The sequence below is a fragment of the Battus philenor genome, unplaced genomic scaffold (genome assembly GCF_028537555.1).
Source record: "Battus philenor isolate CCGP_79_NKW_IND1 unplaced genomic scaffold, ilBatPhil1.0.hap1 SCAF_1, whole genome shotgun sequence".
Taxonomy (NCBI): domain Eukaryota; kingdom Metazoa; phylum Arthropoda; class Insecta; order Lepidoptera; family Papilionidae; genus Battus; species Battus philenor.
Genome location: NW_027181661.1, coordinates 11,532,702 through 11,556,321, shown reverse-complemented (window position 1 = coordinate 11,556,321; position 23,620 = coordinate 11,532,702). Strand labels below are relative to the sequence as shown.

The 23,620-nt window shown below is 31.8% G+C and overlaps 1 protein-coding gene across 5 annotated transcripts in view; it reads left to right on the top strand.

The window, feature by feature from the left end:
- The first annotated feature begins 208 nt into the window (after positions 1 to 208).
- The window catches only part of LOC137932699 (protein AF-10-like), a 31,558-nt gene continuing 8,146 nt past the window's right edge, over positions 209 to 23,620 (top strand). Inside the window, exons 1-18 of one of the 5 annotated variants that reach the window (XM_068776383.1) lie at positions 209 to 375; positions 2,901 to 3,037; positions 3,121 to 3,200; positions 5,347 to 5,511; positions 5,591 to 5,666; positions 7,306 to 7,427; positions 7,831 to 7,977; positions 9,096 to 9,189; positions 12,372 to 12,503; positions 12,579 to 12,747; positions 12,961 to 13,141; positions 13,415 to 13,513; positions 14,041 to 14,153; positions 14,847 to 14,922; positions 16,734 to 16,829; positions 18,119 to 18,178; positions 21,899 to 22,011; positions 23,131 to 23,273. In XM_068776383.1, coding sequence (XP_068632484.1) covers positions 2,929 to 3,037; positions 3,121 to 3,200; positions 5,347 to 5,511; positions 5,591 to 5,666; positions 7,306 to 7,427; positions 7,831 to 7,977; positions 9,096 to 9,189; positions 12,372 to 12,503; positions 12,579 to 12,747; positions 12,961 to 13,141; positions 13,415 to 13,513; positions 14,041 to 14,153; positions 14,847 to 14,922; positions 16,734 to 16,829; positions 18,119 to 18,178; positions 21,899 to 22,011; positions 23,131 to 23,273 — 1,975 coding nt within the window. In that variant the 5' untranslated portion in view covers positions 209 to 375; positions 2,901 to 2,928. Of the gene's footprint in view, positions 478 to 2,334; positions 2,406 to 2,900; positions 3,038 to 3,120; positions 3,201 to 5,346; positions 5,512 to 5,590; positions 5,667 to 7,305; positions 7,428 to 7,830; positions 7,978 to 9,095; positions 9,190 to 12,371; positions 12,504 to 12,578; positions 12,748 to 12,960; positions 13,142 to 13,414; positions 13,514 to 14,040; positions 14,154 to 14,846; positions 14,923 to 16,733; positions 16,830 to 18,118; positions 18,179 to 21,898; positions 22,012 to 23,130; positions 23,274 to 23,620 lie in introns of those variants that run through there. The other 4 variants (XM_068776460.1, XM_068776532.1, XM_068776678.1 and 1 more) reach the window with 4 other exon arrangements.

Below are 23,620 nucleotides of genomic sequence, written 5' to 3'. Positions count from 1 at the left end.
GAATTTAATGCATTCATATTATTAAAGCGTTATTCCCTTTTTATAATATACTTCATAATATTTGCTTAAATTAATATGTACTAGGGAATTAATAGAAAGTAAAAATTTATATTGATTAAATATTTTCTTGTAACAAGCAGTCGCTGTAAACACCTGGTATACATAAACAAAACAAAACGCAACTAATCATTATTCAACATGGCTTGTGGTTAATCGAAGCTATATAAAGCTTGACATAGCTATCGAAGCGTTTGTGCTCTAAATTAAATTTTAAACCATCATTATTAATACCGGTTATATTGTACATTAAATAATTTCACATGGGGTTTATTTGTGCGTGTTGACTTCATTTTTGTAAAATATTGCTAGGAGCAGGTGAGGTGATATGCTTGTCAATAATCAAAGAAAAGATGAATGAATGATTATTTGCTGGGATTTTGGTTTTCCTCAACAATGAACGGATAATTTTTTCTTTTGGTAAATATACAACAATTTGATGTAAGCTGTTATTTACATCATCTTCATTAATATTCAGATCATTATCGATCGATGTCACTTCAGATCATATCAGCTAAAAATCGGTTCTTTTAATTTTTAAGTGACCCATTATTGGTGTCCTGGGTTATTACTGATAAGAGCTATGATTTGCAATTTTACGGTGCTTAATGAACCTTGTAAATTTTTGCTCCATCAATGGAAGTTTTTTGTAAATTGAATATTACACATTAGATTACTTTAAATTTTCTAATTAAATGCCTACGTTTGAAAAGCAAAGTAAAATCATTAAAATCCATAAGAACATTGAAAAAAAATTATTTAAATTTATGTAAAAAATCTTAATGTAAAAGTATATTATTATAACTAATAATAAAATTAAGCATTATAAAAATCTATTCTGGTGTAATCAACGTGGTATGGATGTTGGCGACATCTATTCGAAATTATTAATTTTTGCAAAGTGGTAATTCTGGCAGTTTTGAAATTTCAATAAAGTTCAAAGCCTTTATAAAACATAGTTTATTTATAATAAAAGGTTTTAGTTGTCTTTGGAATTATTCTAACAAAAGTCAATAAATTTTCCTTAAAGTAATACCATTATTCACACCTTTCAATACCATTATAATACAAGTGTTTTTGTTTTTTTAATTGGCAATCCACATAAAACCTATAAATGGCTTGTAAATATAATAATGATTATTCTAATGAACTAACCTTTTCATATATACACATGTTTTGTCTTTAAGACATCAGCAACATATGTTTTAAAAACATTAAAAAGTTTGGTATACTTTGCACTTAACACAAAATAACTGACTAATTGACTGATTGATTGGCAAACCAATGCCCATGAGCTACATTTGTTCGATGCTTTGTGCGCCTTTCTTGCAAACTGCTTTCAGTAGGCTAGAAAGTATTTTTAACAAATATCCCTAACTATTAAGTGCAAATATTGAAATTATGTATATATATATAATTAGGGGGAAATTTAAATTTATGATGTATAAAAAAATATATTGTAAAAAATAATAATCTTGAAAAAAAGTTGATTGATGAAAAAATTCTATTTGTCATAAATTTTCTGCAAATTAAATTGTATTTTAACTATATCTAATATTGCTTTTTACTATATGTAATATTTGACAATATCAAAAAGCAGCATATGTGCAATTTTCTCTAGACATGATTTATGTTTTAAAATCTGTTTGAGGAAGACAATGCTTTTTACAAGAGATTTTTCTTTTCAAAAAATGTAATTTCTAGATAAAATTTATATCATTCACAAAAGAAAAAAATCTTAATGTGATTAATGGCACCATATGGATAGTTTCAAAATAATGTTATCTGATATTATAAAAGGCCTTTTTAGGTTCCCAGAAATGCAAATTTTATTTTAATTTCTGGGCTTTTTATGAGAAGATTGTTGTCTTCTAATGTCTAAAATAAAAAAAAAATATTGATTACTTAACATTCAAGCAGAAGAGGAATAATTTTTGAGCCATAACATAACATATTTATAATTCCATTTCCACTTCATAAAATATTATTTGGATCACTACTGAGATATATATTTTTCAGATCTGACAAATTATATTTTAAAAAAGTCTAAAATAAAAAAAAAAATATTAGGAAATCTAAAATCTGATTGATTGTGAAAAATTATCTACCTTTTTGTTTCTTTTTTTATTTAGTTAAGTAACAAAAATTACGTATTTTGATATTTCATATTTTTTGGCCTGTAGTTTTTTAATCTGTTAGTAAAATGTCTTATATTATCTGAAGTGCATTCAAGATTTAAAATCAATACCAAACTCATTTTTCTATCAGTTCTATCAGTGTTGATTGAAGTATTGCCATTAAAACTTGTCTTCAGCAAATTACACATTTATTATTTTACATACCATCTGGTAAGAAAAAACTATGTGTTCATTCATCTTTAAATCATGCTTTCATAACTTTTATATCTTTCATAGGATCATTAATTAGTGTTAATGACTGTGCCATTAAAAAAAAAAATTTATTTATTAAATATAAAAAATCAATAATACAAATGCATGCATTTACAGTTTATACACCTTTCTTCATAATTTCTGAATCTTAAATTAAAATGATATTTTGTGGTTTAATGTTTATTCTCCTAATGGTATTAAGTGTAGCCAATATTTCTCAACGAGTGTACTTTTAATTTTTATCAAATTTAAATCAGTATTTTATTAGTAATTTAGATACTTGTGTGGTTGAACCTTTGAAGTAGATGAATTGTTGTTGAATAATACTTAAGTGATTCAGTTTGACTAAGCACTATTTTATCATAATTGAACATTAAAATCAATTTATTTTTAAAAATTTCAAAAGGGCTTTTGAAAAATCACTCAGTATCACTCGCTTAATCCTATTTGCAGAATTTGAAATAATAATGAGTAGTACAATATGAAGGAGATGGTAGGAGGTTGCTGTGTGTGCTCGGATGAGCGAGGTTGGCCTGACAACCCGCTGGTCTACTGTGATGGGAATGGCTGCACAGTTGCTGTTCATCAAGGTAGATAATACTTCTTAACTAATTAAATGTACTTTACTTATTTCTTAAGAAAACTATTTACCAACTTGTCTTTGTCTTTCTAGCTTGTTATGGTATAGTAACTGTTCCAACGGGCCCGTGGTTTTGCAGAAAGTGTGAGAGTCCTGAGACCAAAGGCAAAGTAGTAAGTATTTTTGTGTTCTACATAATTTGTCATTATATATCTATTCAAATATATTTTTAAATTTCGACAAATCAATAAAATGGTAGTTGACTTTTGTGACTTTGTCTTTGTTCAAAATCAATATAGTATGTATGTCCTATTTATTATTTGTTTTTTTTTGTCAAGTTAAGTGAGTGTAATGAAAAAACTTGAAACCTTTTGAATTTTCCTTCAAAAAGAAAAAAAGTTGTGAAATTTCACCAAAAAATTGTTCGAATGCAAAGAAAGTGGAACCAGGAAGTGAAGTGAAGCACTTGTAGGTGTAAGAGTTTTCAGTCTGAGAAATTCGACGATAACGATGCACATCGCTCTGATTGCGCAGTTACGGATAAAATGGACGCCATTTAGGAAAAGTGGATCAAGATGGGCTTCTCAATAGTCATGCCTTAGCGGAACAATTAAAGTTGACCACAAAAGTTGAGTATACAGAAATCCTCGATATTCGCATGTCGCACGAGCTCTCTAAAATAAACCCAATGACCAGTGCTCATTTGTGATTCTTTATAAAGACTAATTAGCCTGAACCGTTTTTTAAGAGATTAATGACTGGTGATTAAAAGTGGATCAAATGTGACAAGAACGTGCGAAAAAGTTTGACGTCGAACATCTGTTAGCTTCACAAACTGGCGAAACCCAGGTTTTTGTGAGTTGTGATGTGTACGGTGTATATTGGACTGCATTGTTTATTATCAGCTTTTGCTCCCGGGCAGAACCATCGATTCGGACTTCTACTGCCAATAACTGATGAGATTAAAGCAAGGGGTTGGGGAATAACGGTCGGAATTAACCAAGAGGAGGCGAGGCGTGTCATCTTTCACTATCATAACGCTATACCGCAGACGTAATTAGCAATACAACAAACATTAAGAGTGTTTGGCTGCATTATGATAATCATCCCTCGTAAAGCATCTTCTATCTTCTGATCAGTAATTATGCATCTCCGGGTTTCCACCAGTTTCAGCCGCATCAGAATTGTCAGGCATTGTCAGGTTAACATCAAGAGAGGACTGCCAAAACTACTTGTCATGTTTTTTGATCAGAGGTCCCAAAATTGATACAGCGACGGAATCATGTATATGGCAACATTTACAAGATAGCCAATAATCAGCGAATTAATAAAAGCGATTATAATCAGAGATGAATAAAACAATAAGTGTCAATTATCAAATATTTTTTATACAATAAATAAGTATGGATTTGAAGAGTTTGAGAAACAATGTTTTTTTTATAAAATTAGTACGATATTTTTATAATTTTTTTATAAAATTAGTACGATATTGTTTGTCAGGTTGAGTGTTTATTTGTGAAGTAGAGGTAGTTTGTGATACGAAAGCACGACGCAACAATGACAGTTTAGTGCACAAACTCAAATTAAAATTCAAACGCTTGATGAACAGGGAAAGTCTCAAACAGAAATTGTCAGATTAGTGTAAGTTTTGAGATGTGCTGTGCAATCAACCATTAAACATTTTCGAAGACAATTGGAAAATTTGTTTGAAATGTCTTAATCTAAAATTCTAGGACACCAATAAATTTCTCTGGTTTTAAATAAAAATTCAAAGATCAGCACTATTATTTCATGTTATTTTACGAAACTTTCATTAATCTGGCAATCTTTACTTGAGATTTGTCCCTTTTCATTTAGGATTTATATTTTTATCTGAGTACCTACACTTACCCCTCATTACTTAGCTATTTCGTACCACAAACTATCTTTACTTCACAAGTAAACAACACTAAACCGTTTCTTAGTAGGCACGGGAGTTAAAACAGGACTGAAAGTTAAATGTATATTTTTTTTGAAAAGATCGTTTTTCACATTTTGCGACCCTGATGTTTTACTCTAAAAGCCTTAATCTATTGTTGGAAATAGAATTTTATTATTGCCGCTAGTTGATTTGTTAAGTTGATAAGTAATTTTTACAATAAGATTTGAGGAGTGCATGTGTTTTATGTGGATACATAATATAGACAGTTGTTAAATGTAACTAGACTTTGAAAAATATATCTAACTTCCATATAAAATACGTGGGAACTTTTTCCTATCTTATTATTTTCAGTTTTAGAATATTTGTAGACACTACAGAATTATTCTTACTTGCTTCAGCGATGTGAACTTTGTCCATCTAAGTCTGGCGCTTTGAAGCGTACGGATACTGGAGGTTGGGCTCATGTGGTATGTGCCCTCTATATACCCGAAGTAAGGTTTGGGAATGTTACATCAATGGAACCGATAGTATTGAGGTTGATTCCACCTGAGAGATACAATAAGGTAAATTTCAAGATTTTGATCAATCTTTAAATAAATCGAATGTTGCGAACTGCTTTTAATTCACACTTTTTGACTTTAGACTTGCTACATTTGCCAAGATTTAGGCAAATCACACAGAGCCAATGCCGGAGCTTGCATGCAGTGCAACAAATCAGGTTTGCGCTACTTTATATTTCATTTACTTTAAATTTGCATTAAAACGGTAATATTTTTATAAAAGTAATTTATGTTTGTAATACATTAAAGATTCTATCGGCTTTTGCTGCATAGTAAGTAATCAATTAAGAATGAATTAATACTTTGTTTAAAGTATTGACGATTAGCTAACATTTATGCCTTACTTTTTGTTAGGTGCTTTTTGGTTGTATAAGCAAGATGTATTATTTTAAAATAAAATATAAAACATATTTTATATGTCAGTTCCATTATAATCGAAAGTAAAAAGTGTGAGCTATGTAAAGTTAATCTAAATGAAGAGTGGGCCATGGTAGAGTTCGCACTTGTTTTTACGACTTTTTTTTTGGATAGTTTTATTATGAGACCAATTTCCTAATTTTCGGCGTCATTCTTTCAAACGAAATTGAAGTTTTTCAAAAACACGCAAGTAGAAGACATTAGACCCGCTGCCATTTGTGTTCGAATGTATTTCTTTAATGTAGCGCATTCTCCGAAAGAGAATTATTAAAGACTGCTCTCGAGGTGACTATAAAAAAAATTCTAACTGACAAATCTGGACTTCATGATGGCCACTCAACGCCACTCCTATTCAATATGAGTTTTCCCTTACGAGTGGCCCCGTCATGATGGAAACTAGTCATGGGGTTGTACTCATTAAGCTCACGAAGCTTGTGGTTATTTAAAAATATATATATGAACTTTATTGTGGCCAACCCTTTACATGTGGAAAAAATGTTTTGTGGTATTTTAACTCGTACGTCAAGATTGAATATTTAACCTTTTCAAAAATGCAAATTGGATTTCTTCGGTCTAGTGTAAAGTGCTCGTAAAAATTTAGTTTCCTTCGATAGTGTTACTAAGAGACTGTCTTTCTAAAATATTGCCTTACTAAAATTTTATACAATAGAAGAGTTTCTAAAACTACTGGCCTTGTTTTACAGAAGATAATAAAAAAAGAGATATCTTTAATTTATACACCGTTATTTGGTCACTACCAAATCCCACTGGATTCCTTTAAAAAATTGTGCTTTAACAGTACTTCCATTTATACCTTTAGTACTTCTTTTTACCGAAATGTACAAACTACCAAAGAAAGATATTTTAAAACAATGAAAAACAAGTTTTGGCGTCATTTCTTAACTAATTTGTCAATGTGCCTTTCTGGTTCAATACTCACTTCTAATTAAATCTTGCACCTGAATGTAAGAGAATAGCAAATACCGAGTTTAAATCTAGAATTTCATATATGTATATTTCACTTTTCAAAGAGACCTTTAGTATTATTTTGCTATTGTTCACTGCTGAATACAGGCCTCCATAGATTTCCAATAGGAACGGTGTTGGGAGCGGCCTGCATCCAGTATCCAGCGGCTTCCTAGGACGTGCCGCGCTTGCCAGTCCGTGCTCTTGAGTCCAGCACCTGCCCGCTGCACTTCGACTGGCCAATTCGATGGGCTACGTCAGTTTTGGCATTTACGATTCGATCTCGTAGAAAAACCACGTGCAATGCTACCGGGCACTATGGCTCGTTGAGCGACATGCCAATGATGCTCAAAGTGAGAGACCGCGTTTTTTATTGTTTCTTAACATTGTGTAATAACCGTGAATGTTTCACAGGATGTAAGCAACAATTTCATGTGACCTGCGCCCAGAGTCTTGGCCTATTGTGTGAAGAAGCAGGGAATTATTTGGACAATGTTAAATATTGTGGATACTGTCAACACCATTATAGTAAACTCGTAAGTTTCTCACGTTTTACATAATTTCATTTATATCATCCATACATCGCTTTTTGTTATATTTATGTAATCAATTGTGGCAGTAAGCTTACTTTTTTGGTTGAGAGCTGTAAGAGATCTTTTTGACGTTATTTCAATATAATACGATTTATAAGTAGACATAGCCATCGCCAATGCTATTGCTGTTGTCTTATTAAACTTTCCATTGTATATTTATGAGATTTTTAAATAGAAATATAAGGTCACCTGTCTTTATGTAGTAAATAAAATTAATCGTTTGGTGAAGTAGTAGATTTTATGTTTGACTTTCTGTGTTATTGCTAAAAGTCATATATGCCATTACATATAGCTAAATATAAATATAAACGGAGGCACATACGGAGTCGGTGTGTTGATTGTGCAGAAAAAGGGCGGTAACGTGAAGACCATCCCTCCGTACAAGCCGGTTTCGCACGATAGCCAGTCGAGCGACTCAAGTGAGAAAGAGGGCGAAGCATCTCCCATGGCTAGTGGCAGCGGAACACCTACGCACCCAACTAAATCTAAAGGGGTATGTTCGTACGCGAGTCCGGGGTTCAAGTAGGATTTTGACGAAATTTTAGTGAAATTAAATTTAACACTTAAGAATTTTACGAATATATCATACTGTCGATTTATATATGTAGGGTTCTGTTTTTTTAATTTATTTCGTGTTGTTAATAAAGTGTCATTGAATAAAAATATAATTAATACTAGCGGCTTATCCTCACTCAAAGATCTGATACCATTTCTGATTCAACTTACCTTAAAATCATAAAAAGTTGTATGTAGTTTCAGGTCAGAAATAGTCTCACTGACTGTAACTACATGACTTTTTACCTCGCCGGTCACATTAATTTGGCGCACTGATGGAATGCGCCCCCTCTCCCGCTTTGTCGCTCCGCTTACTTCACTCACAAACTGGCAGTGCCTTTAAGCTTTCCGAAAAACGTTTATACATTTATATATTAAATATTCTTGATCTACGAATTTCAAAATAATAAGCAACAATATATTGAACGCTGAAATATAAAATACCCAGTTACCTTTTACAATAAGTTCGGTGCTTTATTTATTTTTCTCGCATTAAGTAAATAAATGGTGCGGCGTAACATTGTTTGCTTACTGTACTGCTGCTGTTATGCGTTCGGGAGGGCGCCAGTTTGATGTGACCGTGTGCTATATACTAATAACAATCAAAACAAATTTTTGTACGGCATGGCCTTCTTAATATAAAAGCGTTAACTTCAATAAATCCCGTGTTATATAAACCTACATTTTTATGCCTACCTATAAGAATAGAGTTCATAGTTTTAAATGTATGAATAATTTTTATTTGCTTTGTCCCTTTTGTAAATAGCATGAAAACCCGATGAAAACGTTATAATATTGACATTTTTTTATTTATAGAGAGAGATATAACAAAAACGGACATAAATTGAACAGTCATAAAAAAACAACAAAAAAACGTAATAATTTTTATAAATCTTATCTATGATATCTTTCTATGTGCAAAAATTAATGTATTATTAATTAAAAATATAATAATGTATAGTTAATGTATTATTTTAGACGAAGTTATTAGTATGTTAAAGATTTGAGTAAGAAATATTTCGACCATTAGTAGTCTATGGCTTTGCTTCTTTTCAGCCTGGCCGCAAATCGTCTCACAGCAGCAGCACCATGTCCGGCAAAAACACTCCGAATGCTTCTAAGACTCCAACTAACTCTGGACAACAAATAGGTTAGTATCTAAGATAGTATACCTTCGTATTACTTGATATCCTCGGCTATAAACACGAAAGTAGTTGTTTATATATAGGTGTTATGTTGATAATGTTTTGTGAAGATGTTTTTTAGACTTTTATATTATTTAGAATGTAACGGAGTAATTATAGAAATTATATTTTATTGTAATCTGTGCTTCGTTTAGGTTAGTCTGGATTGAGTTTTTGAATCCAAATGAACCACGAGCTTTTCTCAACAAGCATATAGACAACAGCCTTCCGACAACTAAAATTAGTCATTAAAGTAAAACGTTTCCTGTGCGTTTCCTTTATAGCTTACCTTGCTTTAACATTAATTGTTTTACTTAACACTTATTCCTCAAATAATAGAAAATTTCGTCTTAACCCTCTGAATAACCTGAAAATTGTTTTGATTATAAAAAAAAACATTTTTTGAGAAATGACGTTTTAACTGTACTAAAGAATATTATATTATTGTCATAGTTTTCAAAGATTTTTTTTCATAATTTAACAACACGTATGCTTTCGAACCCACCGGCGAGCCTACTAATATACTATTGTCTATGAGCAAAGCCAGAATAAGAAAACCATTTTTTATTAAATAGATTTTCATTCTAAAGTATATAAAATGCGGTTATCGACCCATAAAACTAGTGACTTACCGTTTCATTTTCAAAAGGCGTCAAACATCAAGTTTTTATTACATTTAAAAACTTTACCGTCTAGTCGGATAACAGGGACAAGCGTCTATGTGAATTTTGTTTGATAGGTGCAAAATGTGTTTGATGAACCTTTTAGGCGACTCACGGGTGACCCCAAAAGCTTAAATGGTGAGAGATGGCTTAGCGGTGAACCGCGTCGACTATATAGAAATATGCAATTTTTCACATAGCGCTCAACGTGTCATCGTTTCTATAGGCTATGTAAAACCATCCAATTTACAAGATATTTGGATAATTAGGTCCTAAACTAACTTGTGATGTTTTTGTGCATCGATGTCAGCGGCCGAGCCGGGTACTGATGCGGCGGAACAAACGCCGGCCGCGCGGAAACACAAGTCCGGTGACAAACGTGTGTTCGATTGTTTATGCTGGTTTTGTGTGTTGTGTGCACATGTTATTGTCGGTAGAACTTTTGTTGTACGCCTTTTTCATTGAGGTGTGATCATTTGTAAGCATTGCGTGTTCTAATTTGCGAAATATTCTCGTCGATTTCTCTTTTTGGTATAGCATGTTCGTTATTTTTTAATATTTTTTTACTTAGGTAATGCGATTCAGTTTTATACATTTTTAAATCACGAGTGTTTATTTCTGATCAAATAAAAATAGTTCAACGCCTCTGTTATCATTAAAGAATCGACTTCTCTCCTGATCTTTTTAATTTTAATGAAATCTTATTAAAGATATTTATTACAATATTATTGTACAAAATACATTATATAAATCAATTGTAAACACTCGTATTATTTCATGGTCATTCTATTAGGGCTGCTATTTCAATGTATTTTTCAATTTTCTTTAAATGGTATAAGACGTAGCATTGCACTATAACGTCGAAAGTTTTTTGGAGTTATTAAAGCTTAATTTCACACACATCACACAACACATGTAATATATACACACACACACACGCGCGCGCACACACACACACACACACACACACACACACACACATACACTTATTATATATATATATATATATATATATATATTAACTTGGTGCTTTACAATTTATTATTATGTAAATAATATGTAATGGTTCCCATGCTGCTTAAACGAGTATCTCTCTAGTTTGAAATTTTTATTGATTCCTTAAACAATATGTGTAACAGTGTAAATTAAAATCTGAAAATGCACAATATTCAAATGACCTGAGGACATTACATGCACCTCTCTTTTGCACGGCATAGGCTTCTCTCACTCTAATGGTCATTTTCTCAGTTAACTCTTACCTATAATTTGACATACATTAGTTTTCAATTTCGTTTTGAATGTAAAATGGTGTGAGGTAATACAATGAAAAACCTTGCTACAATCAGAATAGGACTTTAAATGAGAAAGTGGCGATAAAAATAGATAAATTGTTATATGCACACAAAAATGTAGTTGCATGTAAATGAATTTTAAAGTTTCTTTACAATTATTAACGCTTACTACAATGGTGAGTTCTTTTTAATCAGAGTATAATGTAATAAAAAATATGTACAAAGAAGAAAATGCAGTAATAAATATTTTAAAATTTCGATAAAATGATGAACTTATCTGAGAGCGAACAACGGTTTAGTTGACAAAACGTATATTTACAAGAATAAGCAATTCTTATTTACGCAAGGACAGCTCTTAAAACACTTGATTTCACTGCAACTGTTTTCTGACAGTGTTTGCTTTAAATTTGCACTGCAAAGTACATATGTAGTATTACTCTAATAGTCAATGTAGAAAGCCGGTGAGTCTAGATTTATTCGTATATAAAATACATTTTCAGTGTTTACCAAAATTTGGTAATAATTTCTTAAAGGTTCTACAAATGCCCGTAATAAAGCAAATGTTAAATTATGTTAATTACATTAGGGTCAAAGGCCAAGTTTAATTTGCCGAAATTATGTAAGCTTTTAACTTGAACACATTTATTAATTTATGTTTAAAAATATATATTATTACACATATTTTTTTCAACTATTCGAAACTAATAAGTCAAATATACAAAAATTTTATCATTTAAAAAATGACCTCTAATTTAAAACCCAATCAACTTCTTTAGTTTTTATTCTTTATTTATATTTTTAAAAATCCAACACTGCTCTGTGTGATGACCCATAAGTCCTCTCTATGAGAGGGGGTTGATATCCGAACAGTTTGCTGTATCATTGCAACAAAATAAATTTTAACAATTTAATTTATCTCACAATCGATTTACTTATAAAAAAAATCTAGTCTAAATTAAATTTTATTACTGATATTATGTAACATGGTGTTTTTTTTATTTTGCTTAGGCATTTTGCATATGTTATATAGTCGTGTAAACATTGTAAATCTATTTGGAGCCATGAAATATGTATTCATTCTTCTAAATAATTATATTATACATTTAAATAAACTGAGAACGCTTAACACCCAAGAAATCTATTTCCAGTTTTATAACGACATTATGATAATTTGGTGTTTCCTTGATGTCTTAGACAAGAAAAAACCGTCACCGTCTCGTCGCGGTTCGTCCGCAGGAGATATGGGTGGCTCGGGAAGTAAAGCCAGCACACCAGCCCCGTCGCCGCAGCACACAGTTTCAGAGTCCCAACCACCCCCAATGAAAAGTAATTTCATTATTCTATTATATGATCAATATATTAAAAACAGATTTTTTCATGATATGTTTTTAAATGTTACAGCACTGAGCAACTCGAATACGACGGCTTACAATATACCAATAAACACCGCGAAGATACCTCTACCATCTTCATCTCCTACTTCAAACAAGTCTTTGGAGTCGGTAGGAGTTATTAGCTCTTTAGCGTCTGCTACATCCACAGTGACTTCAATTACTGCCACTAGTACAAGGTAAGTTTTAGTTACAATTTTAAAAATCTAATCTCTATATATATATATCTTATATTTTCTATCTTTCTCGTTGATGTCTCTTTTTGGCTTTCTCTCGCATCTTATTGCAATCTGACTATCCGGATTATGAACGATGAACACAAATTTCTTAGTAACTCATTTTCTGTGTAATTTCTTAGTGTACATTTTCTATATAATAAAGTTTTTTGACAGTTCGACTGCCGGCACACCAGTCATGCACATTCCGTCGTCTAAACCATCGACCTACCAAGAGACCGTAATAACTAATACAGAATCTGTTGATACAAAACATACAAAGAAAAGGAAGGCAGTGTCTGTGTCGAATGCACAAAATAATCCTATCGATTATGTTGGAACACCGCCACACAGCATGGTAAGTACTTTGATTAAAATAAAATCATGTCTTTTTTATTGGTAATATATTATAATCGAAAAAGGATATTTATCTGCTTATTTCTTATTGCTTATTGCTTGTCTACTGCGCAGCGAAGAATAACCGCCCACAACATGTATAGATCTGAACGTGGTCTCTCACTATGGACCTCATGAAGAACGGAATGAGTGAATGAGATATGAGATATTTATCTCATATCTTTTAAGTTGTATGACGGGTCATACGTAAAGTGTATTTGTTTTATGTTATTAGCCCAATGAAATGAATCCTCAACTTGGCGGTCAGATGTGGGAAGGGATCAATCCACCAGGAGAGATGCAAATGGAGCCCCTCGAGAAAATAATCAAAAAGGTATGTGTTTCGTTTTCTACCGATTTTGTTATTCGGGTTTATTTTTAATTGAATTAACAGTAAGGTAATTTATCATAAAACACCACAAATAATTTTAACAGATCAAAATAATATATTTCGAAATTATAGCTTAGGTGTAAGTTGTTAAAATCATACCAAATTATATAAAAACATTAATTGTTCATAAAATGCTACTAATTGCCTTGTAAGTCAAAAAACAAATGGTTTGTTTAAAGCAGTTTCTGTTTCAGAATTTAAAAAAGTTTTCTAAATTTAGTTATTCAAATATTAGTCACAAAAAGTATAAATATATATTTGTTCAGGTCTATCTAGCAGGTTTTATCTCAGCTTGTTCATAGATTTTTATATGAAAAATACTTATTAGTTTAACATAATAAAAATTAGTTTTATTTTAAAATTATAAGTAACGATTGTTTAATATATAAAAAAGAAAATGATGATATTTTGGTAATTACATCAAATAATGCACCATATGACTATAGTTGTAGAGTTCATTTTTATTGCAGCCGAAAACGGAGGAGTCCCCTATTATAACATCTCACTTTACAAGTTTGAGCCCGGCACCTCCGCCGCCTCCACCGCCGCCTGCGCATAGCCCTGCGCCGTTGCCAAGCCCTAGGTAATGCGACTTTACTTTATTCTTTGGATGAAGTTAATATAGTTCTCTTTCAGCTGCACTTTTGTAAACAAGTGGCTTGCGCTGCGAACATTACAACTAAAATTTAAAGATACGGTTTACACTTGGCTACTTTTGTAACACGTGAGCAAGTAACATATTTTTTTCACAATAATTCTTTATCTTCTGTTTCATGATCGGATTGTGTGAGTCTTTCATGATTCATTGATTCTGAGACTTACGTTTATTGTATTAGATTTTAAAACACCCTGATATCGGTTTTATTACTTTTTATTGTATTTTATATGCAAACGTACACATTTACACGACTTTTAAACATTACAAACTGAAATTTAATTAGTCTTGAATTATACAAGTTTCACTGACGATTAAAGACATCACATAGCTCGTAATTTATTGATTTATTTGAAACGGGCACACCTACAGTAATACATAATACAAGCTTACATTAGTTTCACTTAACAGTACAAAAATAAGTTTCTATATTGTATTATTTCTCTGGCCATTATTATGCTAGCTCTTATTGTTTAAACTATAAGAACTGTATAAAACGAAAATGATATTAGATAGTTTTTTACTTTTAATTACGAACAATCTGGTGTACGTTAAATTAATTATGTATAAGATTTTATAGGAAAAAAAATCGACGACATTTATAGACAAGTCCTTCCCCAGACATCTCCCCAGCCCTATGCCTGGGCCCAGTGGACTAAACACTGCACCTATATTGCGATCTCCATCACACCTTCAGGTTCGTATATGTAGTGGCATAATTAAGATCACATCAAAATAATCTTTCAGTGAAAGATTTTCATCGAAAGATAATAAATAATTATAACTTTCAATTCCAAACTCCACGACGAATTATAGACTAGAATAATGGAACCGAAATGTTATGTTGGTAACTATCCGTCAGCCAGGCGCAAGCAAAAAAAAAAGGCAAATGACATGTAATATTCCTTAATTTCTTACATGTACTATATTTTTTTAATTTGTGTCAGAAAAAAGAAAGCTTGGGCTTTATGTTCAACTGAAGATGGCTCTTGTTTTTAACGATAAATGATATACTGGCAAAAAGTGCATTGTGATCAGAATCATTAGTTTGTTTATAATATTAAGTAATTCTAAACAAACAGTTATTTGTACTGGTGATATTTGCGCTCGGCTAACGGAAAAATGTGTCAGTTTTGTTATTATCTTTGTTGACCTACCCAGGTTAAGCTTTAAGGTATAAACGGCTTTTTTAGCATCGCTACAATTTATGTTGTGCTTAAAGCTTATGCGATTCTACCAATAAAACTTAGCATGTCGCTTTCAACGTGCTTTATGTGTGTGAGCAACGTTTTTCGTTGGTAATTCGTTTTTAACTTGTAGCGCTAAGTATCAAATAATTAAAATTGTTGTGCTATTTACAATTAACTATTAATTTCACGTGGAATGCCAGCTGTATGCTTCAAAGTTCATAAAATTCATCTGTAATTGTTGTTATCAAAGCATTCCAAAAATTACTTTCGCTGCTGATTGAGATTAGTTGTAATTTTTTTAGTATATATAATACAGATTATCTTTGAAAACAACATTGAACGTTGATTTTAAGTTATTTTCAATGGTTGGTGTCTTTTTGTGTATGCAAGTAATTTATTATTGAGAGATATCAAATAGCTGATTTTTTTTTCAATAAAATATCGTATATTAGGTCTTAGCATTATATATATTTTTGGTAACAGTTTTGTTTCGGTGTTTTAATAAGTTTATTTGAAAGAAATATATATATCAAGCTTGTTATATTATTTTGAGATCGGTGTTCGTGTGCGCCATAAGGCCTTGTGTAATGAAGTTAGTTCTATATGTTAATGTTAAATTTTTATTCACAAAAGTGTACAACTTCTTATGGCCAACAACGGGTCGTTCACAAAATACATCACCTGAAATGTGACTTTTTTGAACACCTCCCACCCTCTGTTGTCACACGAAGTTTTTCACACTGTTTTCTGCAAACACCCTAAGAAATATTATGTCACAGAAGCAAGCCTTCTCGTACTCAACACAATCGATCGTACAATAATTACGATTTTTTTATTTAATAAAGATTTTTTTTAAATTATTTAGTATCTGAAAAAAAATATTTCCTTTTATAAATAATAAAGTTACTATTGTTTTTTTGTTATACGCTCAGCATTGTCTGTTCCGGCATTTCAACATGAGTGTAAATATAACATTTGTAATGAGACTATAAGTATACATAATCAATTAAGACGCATAATTACTTCATATATTTACATGACTTCTAGACAAGGTGTTCAAGTTTCTTAAATATTCTGAGATGTCTACGATCTTCATTCAAGTCCCTTCGCGTCCGCTTCTATTCATACTAGGTTATGACACCCCCCCCCCCTCCCCCTGAGAATGAAAGTATTTTATGAACAGCCCCCAGCCTAATGATTTAAATTTTTTACGATAAGATCGTTTTTTGAATTGTCGTCGCTGTTGTCGCGATTACTCCAACACAATCGTAGGAGTTAAGAGGCGAGGGTTCTAATGTAAGGACGTGGGTGTGTGTAGGGCACGAAGCTCGAGCGCGACCTGCCCACGTCTCTCCTCGTGTCGGTGCCCTTGCCGTCCACCAGCCATGGCCTCAACCTCACCGCACACTCGCAGGTTCATATCGCGGTCGCACACACAACTGACAATGCCGATGGAGACGACCCTGCTGCCGCTGTAGTACCACAGACCACACCTTCATTTTATTAAAATAAACCTGTTATTTTTGGAGGAGTACTTCCTCGGAGAATTTTTAGAGAGTCGGTAGACGACAAAACGGCTGGCCGCTATCTACTAAAAGCATTTTAATGCCTTTCTATTGAATATTTCTTGCGGTTTGGGGGCAATAGCGCCACAGAAACTATTTGATTGGTATGCCAGTGAGATACACTGACACATAGCTGCCTCCGCCCGCTCCTTAAAATAGAGCAAGAAATATTAAGTTTTGTAACCTATAAAACCCCTTACGGGTGGAATTTTTTAAAATCCATGCTTAGTTGGTTTCTACTCGGAGAAAGGAATATTGTAAAAAAATTGAAGTGTTTAAGCATTATAGTTTTAGATTTATCGCGATTAGTCATTACATAGGTGAAATCTCTCATGTATATAATTACAAACCTTTCTTGTATTTTTTTTAAATTAAGCTACATGCTGCTCTTAAGTATTAAAAATATCTTAAATATAAATCTGGCCGACACAAATGCTCTGCTGCGAAGAAATTAAGTGTCAATGTAGCATCGAATATATTTAAAACAAATAAATAAATCAGTTTATAATTTAAAGTTAAGTTATTCATAGGTTAATCTCAAATCGAAATACATTATAGTGTCACCTTCATCTATGAAGGAAAATAAATATGAATTTAGGAAGTAAGGATCATTTTAAGACGCTTGGTTTTGTAACTAATTGACGGGTACGCTGGATTTCTGGCAGCTGTATAATCATCCCCATAATTGTGAAAAGTCTATCAATGTAAAAGTTGTGTGTGCAACCAATTTAAAACTAAACTAAAAGCTTAATATAAGTAACAAATACTAACAATTTTTGCTGAAACTTGATCTCCAATTGAAGCCAATTGTTTTAATTATTATATGTTTATAACTGCCACTACCTATGCACTTAACATATCAAACATTTAACTTAGTTCTGTTTTATGTTTAAGTCGTTGGGATATTACAAAATGGTTTTGCGGAGTTATCACCCATATAAATTATTCATTTCTTTTTAATGAAATAGCATGATGTATTAAGAAATTAAGCAAAGCTTCGCTAAGACATCTACCCTTGTTGAAATATTGTCATTTTTAAATATCATTGTAAAGTATTGCATGTGTAAACTCTGGTAAATTAAATGATAAGGACTTGTACCCTTAATTGATTAACTTAATAAAAAAAATTTGCTTTTAGGTTCCACTTCCTCCAGATATGACGGGTCCTTCTCCACTAATGTATCACCAGCAACAAAAGGTAACACACTTGGGAGATCTAATAAAACGGATGCATATTTTTCTTAAGTAATTCTGTCCTTAAGAAATTATAGAAGCGGCTTCTCGTAGACAAGACATAGGCCTTCCCCAAAGGTCACTAAGATAATCGGGCTTGTGCTACTCGCATTCTGCTGCTTCCCGCGATTTAGCTGAGTAGTGAATCGATCTAGATTGGAGCTTCATGTTTAGACAATTTCTACCTGATCCTGATACAGGCAATCATCTTAAAAAGTATTATTATTTATTTATCAAGCTACTTTTCCGATAGCTGAGCAAGCTAATTATCATTCACTATATGCGTAAATGATAAAGTAGACGTTGTTTTGACATTTGTACAATGTAAATAATAATTAATTATAATGATTTCCGGTAAATATTTTGCGCAACTAAATTTGGGTAAATTAGATGCGTCATCTTCGCCCAGCTAATGGATAAGTACTTTTATAACAAGTATATTGATAGAGCCTACACCTAAACGTTATTAAAGACACATTAAAGAACATTTAATTTACCGATACTTTTTTGGATTTTTAAATTTAAAATGTTTTATGGCAACCCTGTAGGGCGTTTACATATCCGAGTATTCAATCAAAACCTTGGAGTCCGTATGCGACGTAGTGCCACAATCACTGGCGGAGAAAAGGATCACAACTTTATCGGGAAGCCGAGTAGATATCAATTAGTTAATACAATACGTCAGATGACACATCTGACCTAGATTTTTTTAAATTTATTAGCTCGCGGATTTGGTATCCGCGAGCCCCTAGTCCGTACAAGTTGTAAAAGCCAGAACGGCTAACAGCATCCAACAGCAATCGAATGTAAACCTTTAATCTTTGTCTATCATCAATTTTTAATATTGTTGCAGTTTACCTCATGTTAATAGACATTATCAGTTATGTTCGTTAGACATTAAAATATCAATAAGAACAGGCTTGCCAATTTTGCATGGTAATAGATACCATGCAAAATATTTTTTGTTAACATTATTTTCCTTTGATAGAAAATACTTACTGCTTCGAGAGAAGCAAGAGTTAAAACGTTTCTCCATCTAATATTGACAACTTTTATATTTACCCATTGTGACTTACACACAATTGTTTTAATTATGAATTACATTTGTATTAGCCAAAGTATTTTTCCTGGTGTTACGTTTGGAACGTGTATATCAAACGTGTTTATCTATATTTTTCGTTGCGTTAATATAACAAAATGAATTAGGAAGTTAATAGCAAATGAACAAGTCGTTATTTAGGATTGTCTTTTCTGAAATATTGTTAAAAAACGTATAAATTATTATAAAAACTTTTACTATGAGACTGCAACCCATCTTAGGCGGTATTTATATAAGACCGAAGTAGTTATCAGTTTGTAAAGCCTAGTTTTATATGGTGGAAACGTTTTACAAAAAGCGCATATAAAACATTCTCATTAAAAAGGCTTCAAATGGGTAGGGATTCGTACCCTTTTATTCTAAAATGTAATAAAATCAAAACTAGCTAATATGTACTTAAAGCCTTTAAAAATGTTAGCAGAAATTAAGAAAAAAGTAGAGTAAGAGTAGTCTTACAGAAATTCATATTAAAGCCTTTAAAGTAAATTTTTATTAAAATGGAATTCATTTTATGTTCTTAAAAAGTAATATAATTTTACATTTTTTTAACACTATTTGATGCTTTAAACTGTTTGTGAAGTGGTTCCATATCGCCTTCGTCATTAAAAAAGAGACAGTCTGTAATAGTTATATGCGGGACAGGCGAATCTGCGTAGCTCTTTCTTTTCTGACAATGTTATCAGTTATTGAACTTTGCGATGAAGATTTTACTAATTTTTTTTATGTGTTTAAACCGTGTAGTACTAATAATTACCGACGAAAAAAGGAATTGATTAAAAAAATAACCTTTTAATTGCCTTAATGAATCATTAACTATGTTTACTTAGTTTTGCGGTTTATTTCAGTGGCGTACCTAGGGGGGGGCGGTGGGTGCGGTCCGCACCGGGCGGCACTTACCTAGGGGCGGCATTTTTTAAATTTACTTATAGTTGTAAAAAGCAACATATTCATTTCATATTTATTTTCTTTCTTGAATAATAAATTAAATTATCTTCGTTCTACAATGAGTCAATTAGGACCAAAAACTCTTGCAATATTGCCAATAGAACAAGAAATTACAAATAATTTTAATTTTGAGAGCATTATACACGATTTTTCTAGTATGAAAGCTAGAAAGAAGAGTAGATATTATATAAATATGTTTACGAGTGCATACACATATGTCTAAAAAAATTTACTTTGTGTATTAATTAATATTGATTAAATAACTTAATAATTTATTTATGTGTATCAATTTATAAAAAACCACTATTTGATTGAATTATAATAGAAGGGGCGGCAAATTGGAGACCGCCCCGGGCGGCAAAAGTTCTTGGTACACCACTGGTTTATTTATATGTATTAGTTGTCCTGTCCACTGTCTAATCTATTTATAATTATCGGCGAAGTGTTGCAATTGTAAAGTATTTTATAAATATATGTAAGTTGCTTCAACTTCATCTAATAATCACTGAGACATTTTTAGAGAACGCATATTTTACGTATAATATAAAAAAGCATTATGAATATTTTTAGAAATAATAATAAATGTAATAGTAAAGTAATAAAAGTGCGATTTTGTACCTGCACCCCTGTACCCAGAGTTGGGCAGGTATACCGCTCCGGCGCATCCAAAACACCCCAACATGTGCGCGCCATTCAGTACGCGCCTAACTCTGGCTTGGATAACATCTGCCTCACTGTAATCGAAACACAAAAACTCTTCATCGTCGTAACTTGCGATTCATAGATAATATCACAACTTTTTACAGCTTTAAATATGACAAATACAGATATATACACCTTAGATATTATTGGAGCGTAGTGAATTCCTCTCAAAAATGTCGATTTATAAAAAATAAGTGTTCGGATTTTTTTTTGTCATTTTTCTGGTGCAGAAAATATGGTAAGTACAAATACTTAATATATTTATATCATATACATTTTTGTACTGGTATTTATGTACTGGTTCATAGGTAGACCGTAATTTGATTCAGTAAAATAGGCGTCGGCTAAGTTAGTATCGTCACTTTTTAAACGCATTTGGCACATTATTTATACACAAATGTTGCGCACGTGTTGTTTTAATTTAGGTCATGTTTCTTTAATATCAAACTTTGCTTAACAAGAAAATAAGCCTCGGAAATGTTTTTGCACGTGTTTGGACATGTTTTAGAACATGGGTTTTGCTTACACTGCGTAGAGTACGTTTTCATTAATATTTGAATTATTACCTCTGTTTTTGCATAGGTCGTCGAACAGATGTAAGAATCGAAGTTCCGATTTCGTTTTCAGTGTAAGGGGAATATGACCCTCTGCATAACGCCCGTATTGCTTGCTACAATTTGAATAAGAATTACGCTTATCTCTGCCCTGTTAAGAACGTTGTATAATAAATTTAGAAATTATAACTTTATTATTTTTTATGTTTATGATTGTAAATTATTTTTTTTAAGTAGACAAATTTAAATTTCTTGGTTGTTTGTCCAAACCAAATATATTGATTTTTGAAAAAACAGCTAATGTACAACAAATAATCTTAAAATTCATAATTCATTCTGTATGTGGGTGTTATATGTGTTGATGTATTGACATCATTTATTCCAGGCAGCTATGGAGCCGGGTATTCCTTGTCATTCCCCACTTGGTGTTCCCGGGCGGTCAACTTGGGGCGGTCTGAGCGTCTCTTATGAAATGCAACAGGATCCAAATAAACCTGGGTAAGCATACTTGATATGCACATAATACAAAGTTGAACAGCGTAAGCTTCGCTGCATAAATTTAGTTGCGCTTTTAGGTCTATATTTTGATTTCTGTTTATGATGAGGAGGCACTCCTCTTCTTAATATCTTTTGAAGATGTCTATGTATATATATATTATTTTTGTACTGTTTCTACTATATATTTATATAATCAAGTATATTATCCGTGTATTAAATATCTTAAGCGAATTGTGTTATTTCGTTTTGATTTTATCATATTTGTCATTTGCGATTTTTGTTGGTTTTTGCTAGGATTCAATTATTTTCCCCAGCGTTGCGAATTTTTTAATTTACATTTTACTGTCATTCTTTCTCTTAAAAATGATAGTTTGTGAAATATAAAAGAGTATTTAATTTTTTTCACAATTAATTTAAGCCACTGTCCGAATACTTCGAATCCCATATCGTCCTCAGACGTTTAACAATGGGCCCTTTCGAGCCCGGGATTTACTTTTAGTAAACAGAAGATAATTTGATTTGACCTGATATTCATCAAGTGTGGCTAAAAATATAGCAGCTGGCCTTATATACGACACGTTTTGTCCAATGCATTTCTAGCTAGTAAAAGTCTTTATTTTTATTATTTCGTGTAAGAGACGCAACTGTTTCGTCTTTAGAATCCGTTCTTAGCTGACTTCTACTCGGCAAAAGAAATATCCCAAATAAATTTCAAGTCCCGAAGTTTGGTTCCAGAAATATATGGACTTTTGTTCTGAACATGGAGCGAATAGGCAATACCTTGTTATTAGTAAGTAAATTTAAATAATAATATTATAAAGATATTTATTGAAATATTCAGGAAAAATGTACTAACTCAAAAACCAATTTCTTCATTCATTCTATTTTATACATTAAGGACTGCCATAAAACAATATTACGTTAAAAAAATAAAGGATCAATAGCAATTTTATTGACAGCCAATCTCAACATGCGATAGGCTACAAAAAAAAAGAATTTGGACACGAAAATCCGTATAAAAAACTAATTATCGATAAATTAATATTGTGTAAAAAAATCGGCTATTTTGTTGCATAACTGATCATATAGCAATTTGAACAAAATTATTTTGTGTAACAGAGTGAGCGGTTTAGCCAGCACGAGTAAGGACCCTAACATCGGGGGTATGGTTCCGATCCCCCAAGGTCTCAGAAATAAGAAGCGAGCTGCAATGGCGTCGTCGGTGGTCTCTATGGGACCAATACCGTCTCCATCTCCTATACGTAAGATCTATTTATGTTTATAAATAATGTAAGAGTAATTTGAATGTTATTAAAAATCGTTTAAAAGAATTTCTTATTAAAATCCATAATATACTGTGAAAGAGTTTCTTAACCAATACTTAAACTTGTGATTTAATATCTCTTAATAATGATTTGAATTCATGTAATTTTTACCCTTAAATTAAATTCAATTGACTGATGTTTTGTTACAACGATATCTGTTTTATCGTACATGTAAAAACATTTACCATTTTTTTTTACCATTGTTTGTATTGTTATTTTTCCCTTTTTAAACATGTAATTTATTAAGATTGTATTGAATGTAAAATTGGGTAACATCATAAATT